This window comes from Gracilinanus agilis, chromosome 5 (assembly GCF_016433145.1).
Source record: "Gracilinanus agilis isolate LMUSP501 chromosome 5, AgileGrace, whole genome shotgun sequence".
Classification (NCBI taxonomy): Eukaryota; Metazoa; Chordata; class Mammalia; order Didelphimorphia; family Didelphidae; genus Gracilinanus; species Gracilinanus agilis.
Window position 1 is genome coordinate 101530774 of NC_058134.1, and position 16533 is coordinate 101547306.

Below are 16533 nucleotides of genomic sequence, written 5' to 3' on the forward strand. Positions count from 1 at the left end.
ATTCAGAGGAAAAACTACAGGAGTGGAAACACAGAAGAAAAATAACTGCTTGAACATATGGTTTGTTGTGGATATGATTTGGGATGTAGATTCTAAACAACCACTCCAGTGCAGCTATCAACAATATGGAAATAGGTCTTGATTGATGACACATGTAAAAACCAGTGGAAATGTGGGTCGGCTGGGGGTGAGGGGTGAAGGGGATGAGGGTGGGTGGAGGGGAGAGTAAGAATATGAATCATGAAGCCATGGAAAAATTTTCTAAAAATAAAAAATTAAAAAATAATAAAAAGAAAACCCAGTAGTTTCAGGGGGAAAATAAAAGACTCCCCTGAACCAGTCTGATCAGAGAGTAACATCCCCGATGAACACCAATAAGTGGATATAGGTGGCATGCATGTACTACCCTTCTGAGATCTGCATATCTCCTGATAAATAACTGCTTCAACCCCAAACTGTTGTGGGGTGCAGCCTTGGCTACATCTTTCCCTTTTGTGTCCATTATAAGACAGCAGCCTCTCCCTTAAAATCCTGTCTTGGACTTCTCATTTTTTTGTAGCCTATGTAAAGCCAATCAACCATACTCCCCTACCCCTAGTTCCCAAAGAGGTATATAAGTTCCCCAAATTCTATGGTGCTTAGGAGCTATCATCTCACATGGTGATTTCTTTTAGGGATACTGTTGGCCAGAGTGCCAGAGTGCCAGAGTGCCAGAACCTTCAGCTCTGTGTGGTTTGGGGCACTCGACTCTGTGTAGAGGCCTAAATATTGAACACTAATCTCTCTCCTTGGTTTTTCTGACTATCTCATAGTTCTGTTTTTTGTTTTTGTTTTTTTTTTTTTTTGCCACGTTAACAGGGTGCTTGTAAGTTTTATGTGGCTTGCAAATTGGGATGGCTTTCCTCATTACATTAAGACTCATTAAATCTCATTATATTCCCAAAATAACTTTCAAAAAGGCTTTATGATTTCTAACTTTAAATTTTAAATAAATTAATTAATTTGTTACATTAAAATACTTAGGTAACTCCTTCCCTCTCTACCTTAAAGAGAAGCATAATTTTATAAAAAAGATATGTATACATAAAAGTGTCTTGCTCATTTCTTTTTATCAGTTCTTTTTCTGGAGGTGGACACAAAACTTTACAGATGAGGAACAAGATTATTATAGACATAGATTTGGAGAAGCCCTCCTAGATATCTAGTCCAATTTTTTTCATCTTATAGATAAGAAAATTGGTTGTGACTTGCCCAGATTACAGGGATGGCCAGATAGGAACCCATTTTCTCTAACTACAGACCAATTTTTGCCTCAACTTGTTTTCTTCACTTTCTTAAGAGACATTAAATAACTTACCAACGGTCACAAAGCTAATAAACATCAAAGGTCCTATTCAAACTTGAATTTCTCTCAACACCCACTTCCTACACTTTCTACGTTCTTTCCACTTTCCATACTGCTTTTAATTAAATAAAAGGATGCTTAAAGACTGAGGTGTTGGGGCTGGGGAAGAGTGAAGATTGCTTTTATTCTCTAATTGGTGGGAAAACCAGAAAGCTTGGTAGTTAGCAGAGTGTGGTCTGTGCATGTTTGCACTCAGGCAGAAGTAAGTACCTCCCAAAGTACTAAGTGCTATTCATATACTTTAATGTGCTTTGCATGTAATGTCCTTTAAATGTATTGTGTTTCATTGCATTCCTATTATACTGAAGTTCTACCAGGCTGTTTATCTACATGACATAAATTGAGTAGCATTTCATTTATCAGAACAAAGAAATTGCTTTTTTTCTCCAATGTTTCATCATGTTCAACAACTAATGTAAATCCATTCTTTTTAAATGAGATCATCTATATACTTCCTCTTGTGGTCCCAAGATGGAATAGTTCTTTAATTCAATTTAAACAACTAAAGTCAATCTTCATGAAAAATTTAAATTTGTTCAGGTTCAACTCAAGAAAACATAATGGTGCTAATTTCTTTGCTTGATTTTTAGTGATCTACCTTTTTAATGTCAACATATATAAATATGAAATGAACCCATTTTCCTACTATTTGTATGAAATACAAGTTATGTGAAAATTTGAATGCATTATTATTTCCTCATAGGTCTTGATTGCTTTATTTAAAGTGTATATAAAATAATCTAATTAAAATTAACAAATGATTAACTTGGCAAAATAAGTGCAAACAGGACCAGCATTTATATATTTGTTCAGTGTTCTTTACCTCTGTACATTTCTTAGTTACATTTATATATGAATATCTATTTCTATGGGTTTGAGTGAGATTCTCTAAAATATTAATTTAAAAATTGAAATTAAATAAAACTAGTACCTTAATATTTTAATTTTTATTAGCAAATGATAGGAATATTATGAATATCTATCTATCTATCTATATCTATCTATCTATCTATATATATATATATATATATATATAGAGAGAGAGAGAGAGAGAGAGAGAGAGAGAGAGAGAGTAAAATACCATTATCAGTGTAAAATTTGTCCTGCTCACGAAGACTCTGAATTAAATTTGGCATCATTGACAGAATTTGCCCTACCACTAAAGTCACTGAAATGGAAAATGAACTAGACACTAAAATTTTACAACATACAATATATGTATTACTAGGGAGGAAAACCTTTTTGAATGGGTTGCTACTATAATATGCAGATAAGCTAACTAGTATCAGAACAAATAACTTTAAGCTTTCAATTCCTTGCTTTGTCTGCTTGTGACTATCATTTTGGCAGAAATAATGCCAGATGCAAGGTTGGATTTTTCTGTGCTTTTTGCTAAATCAAATGCATACAAATTTTCTGGCCAAAATTATTTACTGTCCAGTTTATGTTTTAACTGCTGCTAACCCAATGTGATTAGTGTCATGACATATGTGCAGATATTGAATGAATCCTAACCAATATGATCAGCATGAACACATTTGACCTGCATATAAACAATGTGATACAATAAAAATATGCTGCACTTTGGGAAACTTTATTTTGTCCATTTTCTACATGTGGAAACATTCTTATTAAGACTATATAGATGAACACAATCATATCCCCATGCTTTCATGAATGTTTTATATTTTGGGTAACTTTTAGATATATCCTGGGACAGTTTAGTGAATTTTTTACCAATATTCTCACCATCAACAACAATAGAACCGATGTATTTGGAATCTAACACCTCAAAGTAGTCAGTGTTCTACTTGAGGAAGTAAAATTGGGAATCAAGAAAATGAAATAAAGAAAAAACATGTCTGGATATGACAAAATGTATACAGAGAAAATGTGTCAGCAGCAGATACTTAGCAATCAGTTTTTACATCTTCTCAAAGAGGGGAAGACCTCAGAAGAATGAAGAAAGAATCAATTACTATAAAATGCCTCCAAAAGGTGAGCTAAAAGCTATCAGTCCCTAATAACTTATATGCCTTATATTTAAATCTTTGAGAATGGTGGACCCATAGACTTTCCCCAAAAAGCAAAGATGAGCAAGTTATTTTTACTTCCTGGTTTTCTATAGCCTACCAAAACTTCAAAGCCACACAACTACATAAAGACTTATAGGGAGAATGGTTACTGTGACTGCTGTTCATTAATTTTTTAAGCATTTAATACAAGACGGTAAAACACTGACAGAAAGTCTCTTTTCTGATAAGATGCATCATATGCATATAATGAAATTATATGAGACTGTGTGTATATATGAGATTGCATGTATATAGTTTGTATGTATTTGTATGTATAAAGATAGCATTATTTAAAAAGGACTAGATAGTTCTTTGGTCCAAAAAAGGCTGCAAAAAGTACATTATTGCACAATGCTTTCAGTGGCACCTCTCTCTGATGTCCCATCTTTTAATCATCAATATTTTCCCACTGAGTGAGGGTATGAAGGAATGAATGAAAAGGTATTTTTTAAGTGTTTCCCATATACCAGGCACTATGCCAAATGGGGATTATAGAAACATAAGACGAACACTCTTGCATTTGAGATTATATTCCAATAGATAATACACAAGGGGCTGGTGCCTAGCGATTTTGGACTTACAAGTGGTAGGGATTGTAGATGAGGCCATAGGAATAGGAGTGATAGTATATGGCTGAAAGCAGTGGAACATGATCATTTCTCTAAATTAAAACTACAGTTGGGCAATGGACAGATACCTAGTAAGTGTAGGGAGGCTGAAATGCTTTACTAAAAATGACTCACACAGGAGGATAAGATACATCAGTCATGACATGCATGAAAGAAGGATGGTTACTTAGCAAACGTGATGCATAACAGATCAAAAGTCTGAGTGCTGCAGTGGCATTTATGAAATATTCTAAGATGTGCACACACACACACACACACACACACAAACAATATCTCAAATGTTGAGTAGATATTCTAATGGAAGATTTATGGAAGAACATGGATAAGAACTGCACAGAATGAGAAATCACTGGTGAGTGAAGTTGCAAGATTGCAAAGAGTACCTAACTGACATCATAGATCCATCACAGTTCTTCTAAATATTAAATTTACTGAGTAAAAGTATACTTCTATATGAAACAAAACTGCTAGCGATATGTTTTTGTTTTTAAAAAATAGCATGTTAAAAATGAAATGAAGTGTAAAAAAGGTTAAAATATGAAATGAAAAATAATTTTTAGAGGCTATAGAACTTGCAAAAGACATTTTAAGAATTGACTGAAAAAATAAAGTAAGGATATTATCTTGGTTTTTAATTCATTTTTGTACAAATTCCCAATTTATGGACCAAAATTTTAAGGCAGAGAATAGCTAATGATTATTTAACAAAACAGAAAAAATAGTATCAGTATTAAATGCAAACATGGCATCATTCCACTGATATTAAACATAGTAGACAATGATTATAAACATTTCTCTTTTTATCTTTTCAATTTGTGCACTGAGTAAATAGAATCAATTTTGTGTACTATGCATCATTAAATCCTGATGTGAAAGTGTGTGTGTGTGTGTGTGTTTGTGTGTGTGTGTGTGAGAGAGAGAGAGAGAGAGAGAGAGAGAGAGAGAGAGAGAGAGAGAGAGAAAGAGAGAGAGAGAGGAATAGAAAGAGAGGACAGACAGACAGAGGAAGAAAGAGGGAAAGGAAGAGAAAGAGAGAACAGGTCTGTGTAAGTGTGTGTGTGTGTGTTTACTTTCCTGCAGACCTGGAGGACACGTCAGAAGATTGCGGCTATGAAAAATGAAAACTGGGGTGGTAGAAATAAAATCTTTGAATGGTAATCCCTGTTTGCCAATATCATGAGGAAAAGAATTGTAGCTCATTTCTCTTCTATAAAACTAGAATTTGCTAGGAGGGGGAACAAAAAATGAACAAACAAATAAGATCATGAAGACAACAACAACAAGGAAACTTTGAGAATTGCTTAAATCTTTTGGCAGATTTTGACAGGATCTGAATCACAACAAAACATTTTATAAGCTCAGCCCAGGTATTGGTGGATTAACTGGTTTTCATTCATCTGGTAACAAATTCTATGGAAAAGTCATAGTTCTCCCATTTTATTCACTCAGAACCACTCTTCCTACTGAACAAAGGCTTAACAGCTTTCGTGATATTTCAAATATTGTATGTCATTGTGTAAAAAGGAAGTTGGTGAATTTAAACATCTCAAATATTGAGTAAAAAAAAATCACTTACCTATCTATAATGGCACACATGTCAATACTGACATTAGCAAAGCTGCCTGGCTTTCTTTGTTCTATTTCATGCAAATTGACAAGCTGATCATCCACCTGGATGAGCTGCATACACCCCTGGAATGAAGCCTGAAGTACAGAGTGATCTGAGGTATTCATCTGTGTAAGAAAACCTGTGAAATGGAAGAAAGAAATATTGAGTTCTGCTGGTGACAGACTTACTAAAACGCCAACAAGTGTCTTTCCTAATGATAACCAGAGCCTCCAGATAATATCTTTCCTTCAAATCATATCATCTCAGGACTGATATGGACATTAGAGATATTCAAAGTGAATCACTCCTGTTCCACATGAGGAAATTTGGGACCAGAGAGGACTTGTTCAAGGTCATAAACCAATTAGATGCAGAGTGCCTGTTCAGCAGTTTTATGGCTCAGGATCTAGGACTCAGTGTCCACTCAGTATCCATTCTTTTAGATAGTATACTGGCTGAGTCAGAGGGCTTGAGTTCAAATCTCTTATGAAATGAATATTACTTATGTGACCACTTTTATATACTGAAAGGGTTAGAGCATGTGGTCTCCAAGGCTCTACCCTATAGCTATGATTCTATGAATTAAAAAAAAATTACACATAAATAAATTTGTATTGATGATAATCCCCCTTCTACAGACTGAAACCAGGAGATAGATGGATTGTCCTGAAGGATATGAGCAAAGTAACTCTTTTTTTCTATCATAAAAGTGGGTAAGTGAACAAAATACTTCCCGCTCCCCCCACCCTCATTTTATAAACTGTTATCTTTCCCTGGTTTCTTGGTAATTGTTTAATTCTATCTTCCCTCCTCCAATATACAACCTGATCCTACTTTTCAAAGTGAGAAGAGGAAGGGAAGCTAGGCTTCTGACTTTTACTAATTTTCTATAACCTTTTTGTGCCTCTTTCTCTAGAAACTCTGCTCTTTGCATCTATCTATCTAAAAAGGTCAACTAAACCATATTATATATTATCTCACCCGGGGAAGATATTTTCATTTCAACAGGAGCCTTATGCCTTAATGTAGTACTCATTTAAAATAAGACTCATTTTATGACATTTTTTAGATATAACTTTCATAAAATATGCACATATATTCTTAGGGCTAAAAATGTTAATGGATGAGTCTAAAATGAAAAGTGAATGCCGCAGCTCCTCTGAGATACCTAAAATCTGGAAGGTGAACTATGATATTAGACTTCTTGACTTTTGTTGTTTAGTATGTTTAAAAGAATAGAATAATGATTATATATCATAATATTTGTTCTATTAAAGACATGTTAATATCTTTATGGACAAGAAGATTATATTGAGAATACTATAGTCAAACTGTAGAGTTGAACAAAAGTTGTTAAGCTTAAATATTCCAGAATTTTTCTTTTCCATGAATGAATCTAGGAAATTGCTCTCTTTTCTTGAATGAATAAATGGAGGAGTAAAAAAAATCTACTGAATGTTAAGCATTGTGCTAAGGCCTGGGGTTGCAAATAGAAAAGTCAGACCATCCCTATTCTCAAGGGCTTCATGTTCTTAAGTGAGGTTGACAACACATTCAGCAGAGTTCCACAGTAAGGTAGAAAGAAGAATCCACTGGAGCTAGCTGCTGGGAGGATAACAAGGCCCAGAGGGGATCAGGTCCATCGCTTAGGCATCTGAGGAATGTAGTAGTAAGCCAAATGACAGGACTTAGTAGATCTTGTAAGTTACAAATGTATTTCATTCAAAAATTATTAAGGTAATAAAAATATTCATAAAGAATAGGTAGGGGCTCGTGTAATTACATAAAAACCAAGATTTACTATAATAATGAAAACTTATAATTTCCAAGAATAACTTTTTGGGGTATCCCAGTGTATCTGAAGGGTGACAGGGAATAAAAGAACCAGATTCTTTCGTCACTTCTCTATTTATAAATAAGTAAAGAAAATCTCAATTAAGGATTGCATAAAGGAATGATCATGCCATCAGTCAGTAAAAATTTATTAAGCACCTGCTCTGTGGCAGGTACTAAGCTTTTTTGCCTACCATGTTAACTTACAGAGCTTACATTTTTATTAAATAACAACATAAAATGCTTTGTTGTATTTGAAGATATACATATATACACATATGTGTATATATAGATATATGGATGATGAATGGATATAAATTTGATTTTTTTTTAAATCAGTTAATAGTCCAGACCTTGATCTTCTCTGGTGCCCTCTAAAGACTAAAAGGAAACAGACATTTCCAGTCAGAAAGCCTCTCAATTTGCATAGAATTAGGCCAATCAGAGAATGCTGATTCTTTAAAAAGGTGCCTATAGAGCCCCCTGCATGCATCAGAATGGTTTTCAAATCATCTTAATCAAGGTACAATTGAATGGAGGCAGTGGTCTAAAACCAGCAGTAAGTGAACATCCAGCTGCAGCTTTATTGAATACACTTAACAAGACTGTCATTAGTTTTTTGTTTTTTGTTTTTTGGTTTTTTTGGATGTGCAGTCTCCAAATATCCACACTTTGCTTGAAAGAACCATTACAAAAAGAGTAGATCTATTTGGGTGAATAAGACCCTTATTGAGGCAGCAGCTGCATAAACACACATCAGAACAGATTGGGTATAATTAAGTTCATAAAACGGGCCTTCATCAGTCACTCATGACAATGTTCCTGGTAAGCACTGATCAATTTTGGAGTTTGCATTTGTCAAGTCCTCTCCATTTTTCTGCATGGGTGACATTCTGGAAGAATTTAATTACAGCATTTAAATATACACATAAGGGTTTTTTTTTCTCCCTTGTCCTTGTTCACCTTTAAGACTTAAAACTAGCATTTATACAGCTAAGATTTGCCAAGCCATTTATATATGCTATTTTATTTGATCCTTACAAAAACCCTGTGAGGTAGGGCATACTTGTGAGATAAGTACCATTATTATAACCATTTCATAGATGAGGAAACTGATGTCGATCAAGGCTAAGTGTTTGGCCAGGCTAACCTAACTAGTGGTTTTGAACTTGGGTCTGACTGAGTCTGGCACATTTTCTTCCACAGGTGTCACCCGGCTGCCCAATTACAATTGATTTGTCCAGTCTTCTGTGATATTAGAGAATCAAGGACATATTTATTATACAGCTGTCACTCAAGGTAGAATAATGGTGTCACTAATCCAGATTGTCAAAAAGAACCCTTATAACTAGAAAGCCAATGAACGGAAGCAATTCTACCAAATTATGGAAATTCTTAAAATTTACAATATCCTACGAAGAAAAACAATAGTTGGATCCATCATTTTTCTACTTTATTTTTTACAGTATGTGTGAGGAAATGTTGCTTTTCTTTGGGGGAGCTCTTCTCTTGCTGACAGACAAACTCAATTAAAAGAGAGGCATATAAAAGTCTGGAATTTGCCATGGGGCTCCTTTTGTCAGCACCTTGCACAATAGGTTAACTTTGCACAATCCATTCACATTACCCTGATTGGCCACCTAGCAATGGAGCGATGGACTACTCTCACTGGAAATACTAGACTCTAGGAAATTGGGACTAGATGATCACCTGGATTAGACATAGAACATTGGTAGGAAAACATCCACAGCAGAACAATGGATAATAATATCTCCTGGTTATAGTTTATGTATGTGTATTCACGCCATTCTCAAATATGCTAAAGTCTTGAATATCCTTGCACATTGATTTCCAGATAAGGTTAGGAAATCAGAGATCAGAAAAAAAAAAAACTTTGATTATCTAACTCTGAGTGACCTACTCTTCTCCTCCTTATTTTTGTAAATAGCCTAGATTTTGCTCACTGACTCCTGTCAGTGTTGATTAAATCTCTTGAAATTGTTCTTCAGTCATTTCAGTCATATCCAACTCTCTTTGTGATCCCATTGGAGGTATCTTGGCAGAGATACTGGGGAGGGGTGGTGGGTTGTTATTTCCTCCTCCAGATCATTTTATAGATGAGAAAACTAAGGCAAATAGGGTTAAGTGACTTGCTAGGGACACACAACTTGTGAAACCCAATCTAAACCCATTTATTCCTGACTCCAGCTCTGATACTCTATATACAGTGCCCCATAGCTACCCCTTTCCTTAGAGAGAAGGGTGCCATTGTGAAACCTTACCATTCTTTGTCTACCACCATCGTCACAACATGGAATGATTTGGAGGACATACATTCATTCGGTGGTTTATCTTTAAGCTTTGAGGTACTGTCTTAAGCAAAGCAATTTGAGACTCCTGCTTCAGACTCATAGTAAGAAAGAATAGAAGGAAGAAGCTAATTGACAAAATATCATCTCAAACCCAAGATTTAATTTAATTAAAATAGCTCTTTCGATGGTTTAGATAGGAGTTCTTACTCAGAGGTCTGTGAGCTTTAAACAAAAATTTGATAACTATATTTTAATATAAATGATTTCCTTTGTAATCCTATGCATGTTATTTAACTGAAAACATTCTTCTGAAAATAAGCCTCTGCCAGACTGTCAAAGGGTTCTAGGTTTAAAGAGATGAAATTTTAGAATCAAGGACATAATAGGGGAAAACTATATATAATAAAAGTGAATTATAAACATAAAAATGAAAACCAGCCAAATTTATCAGACTGCAAAGCAAATTGAAAAACAGTTTAGGCTCTCATTTTCTCTAGCACAGACTTCTTCAATAGACTTTGATAGACTAGTCCCCATGTCATAAGTCTCTTCCTAATCCAATTCATTTTTCACAGAGCTTCATAAGTATTTTTCCTTAAGTGCAGGTCTGATCATGTCACTTTTATACTGACTAAGTTTTAGCAAGAGCTTCCTATTGCCTCAACTGATGGAAAAAAAAAGCTGTACTTCACAATTTTGGCAAAGCTACTCAGAAACATTTCTAAAATATATTTATCATTATTCTAAATCCAAGCATTTAAAGAAAAGTCCAAAATGGTATAGTACCTCCATGCTTTCATATGTGTATTTATTCCAAAACAGCTTTCAGTAATATTTATAGGAATCTTAACAAAAATAATATATTAAAATACAGTTTCAGGTAAATATTATGGAACAAATGTTACTAACAGGAGTTACTTAATCTTCAATTTAAACTACTCAGTTTTATCTTTTTTATCCTACTTTTAGGATGACTTTCTTTAAGGAAAGATTTCCCTTTGGACCAATATCTTAATCCTTTTTCTGAAAAGAAAAAAAAAGGCATTTCCATTTAATGGGTTACAAACCCATTATTTCTGGGGACAAGGACAGCAATAATCAAGCCAGGAAATACTTATGTCCTAAATGGGTTTTTCAACAGGTTCTTTAAAAAAGATCCTGTGTCTTCTATCAAATATATGCTTTCTGAAGAGGACAATTCTGTAAAAGGATTTTCTATTTCTAGAAAACCAAAAAAAAATAAAAAAGTTCTTTGAATGTGCTTCCACACCTTTTAATTAAAATATAAAATTGTTTTGTTTTTAGAGCCCTTCTTATTCTTGTTACAACCCATCTTTTCAAAATGATTGTAAGCGATTTTCCCTCTTTTGTATAATTCAAGTCTTCTCTTCTTCTCACAAATGATATTCCATGTCTCTAATTCCTGTGTTTTTGCTTTGAACATCTCTTGTGTCTGGAATACTCTCATTCCTTATTTTCATCGCTTAGAATCCCTGTTTACCTAAATATTGAACTCAAAGGCTAGGTCCTTCATGAAATCTTTCTGGGTGTGTCCTGCTCCAAACCTCCACCACAACTGCTAGTACCTTCCTATCTGAAGTCACCTTGCAGTCCCTTTTGCTCACATATGTGGTGGATACTCACACATACATACATATACATAATGTATATCTGTATGTGTTTTGAGTGTGTAAAAGACTTACTCAGTTTTAAGTTACTAAAGCTGCTTTAAGACATTTGGAACATCCTGCATGCACATATACAAGAATTATTGAGTCTCTATTCAAATCAAATACTTTAAAAAATTATTGATAGTTTTTGTTATACATTAAATTTTTTTCTGAGTATTCCTTCTCCATCTCCGAAAGAATCACTTTAATCTTTTTTTTTCTAAAGAAAAAGAAGGAAAAATATTAGCAAAATTTGTCAGTATGTCAGAAAGTCTGAAAATATGTACTGTGACAGACAACTGTGCATTTCCCCCTTCTAGTGTAAAATGGGATGGCAATCTCTTCTTATAGCTCTTCTTAGGGATCATGCTTATCCTTTGTAATTCTGTAAAAAGAATTTCACTTTTTGTTTAGTTTTGTGGTTTGCCATACTTTCCATTTAAGTTGTCATCATTGTTCATTTTGTTTATTTGACTTTGTATCAACTCATATGTAAGCTTTTTAAAGGAAGTGACTGTTTTTTCTTTGTATTTCCTGGGTTTAACACAGCTGCCTAGCACATAGCAAATGCTTAATAAATGCTTATTTACTGAAAATAAAACTGTCCCTAGAAAAAGAAGAATCAGGCACAGATTTTATCCATGCCATTTACTAGCTTTGTGAGCCTGGGCAAATAGTAAAATTCCTTTAAGACATTCAATATTCTATTGCATTTGCATTTAAGGGCTATTATCATAGCTTTTATTCACCTAACTTGCATATTAATAATTGATATTTATAAGTAATTTTTAAAAAGTCTTCATCTTTTAGTACAATGTCCATTTGAACCTCTTAAGAAAAACCCAATTAGAAGTAAAAAAGACCAACTTGACTAAGAAGATACAATCTTTCTTTGACCTGATGATAATAGTTGTCTTTCAAACTGCTCTTACACAAATTCATTTTAATCGTGAGCTGGTACAAATCATTGATGACATAAATGTGAATAGTAAATATTAGTTCCATTTGTTCTCATAATTTATGTATTTCTCATATGTCATGTATTTCTCCCAACACACAGCTTCCTTAGTTCTCAAGGTAAACCAAGGAAGTTATTTAGAAACTTGTTTTTTTTTAAATTTAATTTTCTTTGTGTACTCTGACCAGATAATTCACTTTATTATAATTTAGAATACAAGTCAAGAAATAGTTCATTTTCTCTTTTAAGTTACAATCCTAGGAAGAGAAAAGCATCAGCGGGCACATAGAGATGTGTTTATATGGAAGGCAAGTAGGCTCCTGAAGATAAGCCATTCCTACTGGTATTTATAAAATACAAAATACACAATTGTGCTATTTTCCCATTTGGGCAGTAACTATCCTAAGGAATAGTATGTTTCAAAAGAGTGGAGAAAGCAACTTTCAAATATGTTATCTAACATTGCCCTATCATGTTAAGGGAGAGAGCAGATTCTATTTGTTCTTTCATTACCTCTGAACAGAAATTGCAATAAATAAAGGAAAACAATAGGGTTATATATAATTGCCAATATTAGCTGAAATACAGGATTTTTTAAACAATGGCATGTGCCAAGGAAGAGGAAATACAGCAACCATCACAAATATTCTGACAAACATTTTTAAGGAAACAAATGGTATGCTTTTAATAATATGTATACTAAGGACCATATGGAATTCTTGTGAGAATCATTTGGGGATAAAAAGACTCTCCAAATAGGAATAATTATGTAAATATATGCTAACAGTACAATTAAAGGAGAACTAGGAGATAACATAACATTAAGTTTTTGTTGTGGATATATGTCCTTCCTACTCTTATATGTATACCATCTTCCTTCAAAAAAATACAAGCTTTTTGAGGGTAGAGACCAATTCTCTTTTGTCTCTGTGTCTCTAAGCACCAAGGACAGTGCCTTGTACATAATAGGACATTTAATAAGTGATTATTAATTGAATAAAACAATAATATAAATGAAAATAACAGCAAAAGGCAACATCAAATGCTGATTAACACGCAATGATCACACTTAGATCCAGAGGAGAGATGATGAAACAGACACTGTTCTCTCAAGAGCAAAGTAGTAGAGCACTACAGGGACTGAATATTGCATATGCTGTCACATTTGGTCACTTCATAGTTTGGTTATGCTGAACTCTTTGTTATGAAGCAGGATTTAATGTGCACTTTGAGGTAAAATCAGAAATCACAAAGTGAAAAAAAAAAAGGTAACCACTGGAAAAAAACAATATGGATCACTACCATGTACATTAAGACCATGGTTTGCAGTGGTAGGTGGAGTTAGGATGAAGTAGAAGAGCTATTTATATTGATTAGAGATATACACTCACAGCTACAATTTTAGAATTCAAAACAGTATATTTATAGTAGAGTAAGTTGTCCTGCAACTAGATCCTCAGAGTTTTTACTGCCATTGATTAATGCATTAATCCTGCTAGTACTTGATGAACCCCTCTTAAATATAACCAGATCTAACCAATGGTAAGAAACAACAGTGCAGCTGCCACCCTGGTGGATCAACTTTTATTGGCAAGGTCTTCATCATGTTGATATTCCTGATGAATCATATGGGAGTTACACTTGGTTTGGAATTAGCTTAACCTTTCAATGAATTTGTTGACAAACTTTATATGTCTATTTTCAAACTTTCCAAAATATACTTTATAAATACGCCAGTCAAAAACATGCTGATATTTATAATGACATTGGTTCTAATCTGACTTAGGCTCTAAAGTAAATCTCACCACAGAGAGAGACAATTAACATCATATTATACAGTTCACAAATAACTACAGTGCCTCCCCAATTTCATTTCCCATTGAACCAAGGTTGGAGTGAAAGAGTGATTAAAACCATTCTGAGAGGACACAAGGACACCATAACACTCATGGAAATTTCTATACATTTAGATCCCTTATTGTCCAAGGCACCAATGAGTGTAGCAATAGGAAGTAAACCTGTGTTTTTTATAAGTATAGAGAACTCTTTAATATGACAATTCCTATTACAAATATGGCTTTTCTGAAATTTAGTTTTATAGGTAAGTGCAACAGTAGATAGTCAGGAAGGACTACAATTGATTCCTGTTTCAGATACTTAATAATATTGTGACCCTGGACAAATCACTTAAAAGCATTGTGCCTCAGTTTCCTCTTCTATGGTTTGTAAACCTTTAAGACTTAAGTAAATGCTAGCTGTGAATTATTTTCATTAGAGCGTGGATTCTTAACCTGGGAGTATGAACTTGATTTTTAAAAATATATATATGAAAAACATATTTTAATATGATCGGTCTCCTTTGTGAACTGATATTTATTATATACAATGTATTTAAGCCTATACTAAAAATCATTACTCTTAAAAGAGACACATTCTGAAAAGGATCTATAAAACAAAAAAATTAAAAGCTCTTTATTAGACCGTATTTAGAGTTCTAAAGTGTTAAATGGCTAGCTCAAGGTCATGTAAAAATTTATCAGAAGGAAGACTAAAGCCCAGCTTTCCTGGCTTTGAGGTCAATTGTTAATAATGACTTATGTTTTGTTGATTATCTTCACTAGGACTGGGTCACTAGATAGATAAGCTTTGATAGTGGAGAAATTGGAGAGAAAAGAATATCTTGAGCAGGCAGACAGGTAACAAATTTAGTACTTACATAAAGCACTTATATTAAATACTTATATGAAAGGATGCAAAAAGAAAGGCAATTCCTGTTCTCAAGGAACATATATTCCAATTGGGTAGGTAGATATATAAAAAAAGCTGAAAAGTGGGGAGCAAAGGGTAGGTGGGAGAGGGTACCTGTCAGGAGAAAGATATCAAAGACCAGAAAGTCAGAAGCAGAATTAGGAGGAGTCAGAAGGGTAGTTGACATAAGATCCTCAAAATAGAGCCTTCTAGGAGGACACCACTGTTGAGAGAAGAGGGATGGCAAGGGGAATTGACATGCCAGATGGATGTTCCAGGGTGAGATGATAGGTGAGATCAAGAGGCAAAATCCAGAAGGCCAGAAGCAGAGCCAGAAAGGGAATGAAGGCTGGGCAGCCTTGACCTTCCTCAAAAGGAGAAACCAACTAGGTATACTTCACAAACAGAACAAAGTTCTAATTGTCCTACAAATACACTCAAATATATTCCTGAACTGTTTATGCCTATTAAGACACAACAATTTCCTGAATTGACCCAGGATGGAATTCACAAGAGGAAAAATGGGAATGGAATAACAGAGAACTAGTCCAGGATGAAAAGACTACAGGGAAAGATGGATCTTCTATGGTAAGGAGTCCCTGAATGTTAAGGGAAGTTCCAGTGTGAGACTGCAGTAAAAGCATAGTGGTAAAATCCAGAAGAATAGAAGCAAATGAATGTCAAAGTCATTTTTAGTGAAGTGCACTCCCTTGGTGAGGAACTGCATGAAATGCTACTTGTATTCAGATATGTAGAATGAGAGAAGCAGGTGGTGTAGTGGATATACTACAGTGCTTGGAATTAGGATGACTCATCTTCATGAGATCAAATCTGGCCTTTTACTATCTATGTGACCTTGGGAAAGCCACTTAACTCTGTTTGCCTCAGTTCCTTAGTTGTAAAGGTAAGCTGGAGAAGTATGGCAAACCAATCCCTAGTCTTTGCCTAGAAAAACCAAGAATGGGGTCATGGAGAGAGTTGGATACAATCGAAACACAACTCGCCAACAGTAGTAGGAAAATGCTAAATTCCTTATTATTGTCACAGTGGAAGTGAGGGAGGCTAAAGAGAGATTGCTATCAATAAAACTTGAGAAACACATTGGTTTACTTAGCAAACAAAGCTAAGTTCTAGTTGTTGTACAAATAAATTCAAATACATTCCCAAACCATTTATGCCTATCGAGAAGCAACAATTTCTGAAGAGTGACAAGCAAATTGAGCTTTTAAAGTTTGACTTTTGCCTTAGACATTATGCAAATAATATTTTATTAATGGAATAACAATATATTCTT

The 16533-nt window shown here is 34.2% G+C and overlaps 1 protein-coding gene across 1 annotated transcript in view; it reads right to left on the reverse strand.

The window, feature by feature from the left end:
* The window catches only part of CNTNAP2 (contactin associated protein 2), a 1887185-nt gene that overhangs the window by 1143148 nt on the left and 727504 nt on the right, over positions 1-16533 (reverse strand). Inside the window, exon 12 of the mRNA XM_044678981.1 lies at positions 5686-5857. Within this exon, the coding sequence (XP_044534916.1) occupies positions 5686-5857 (172 nt within the window). The remainder of the gene's footprint in view (positions 1-5685; positions 5858-16533) is intronic.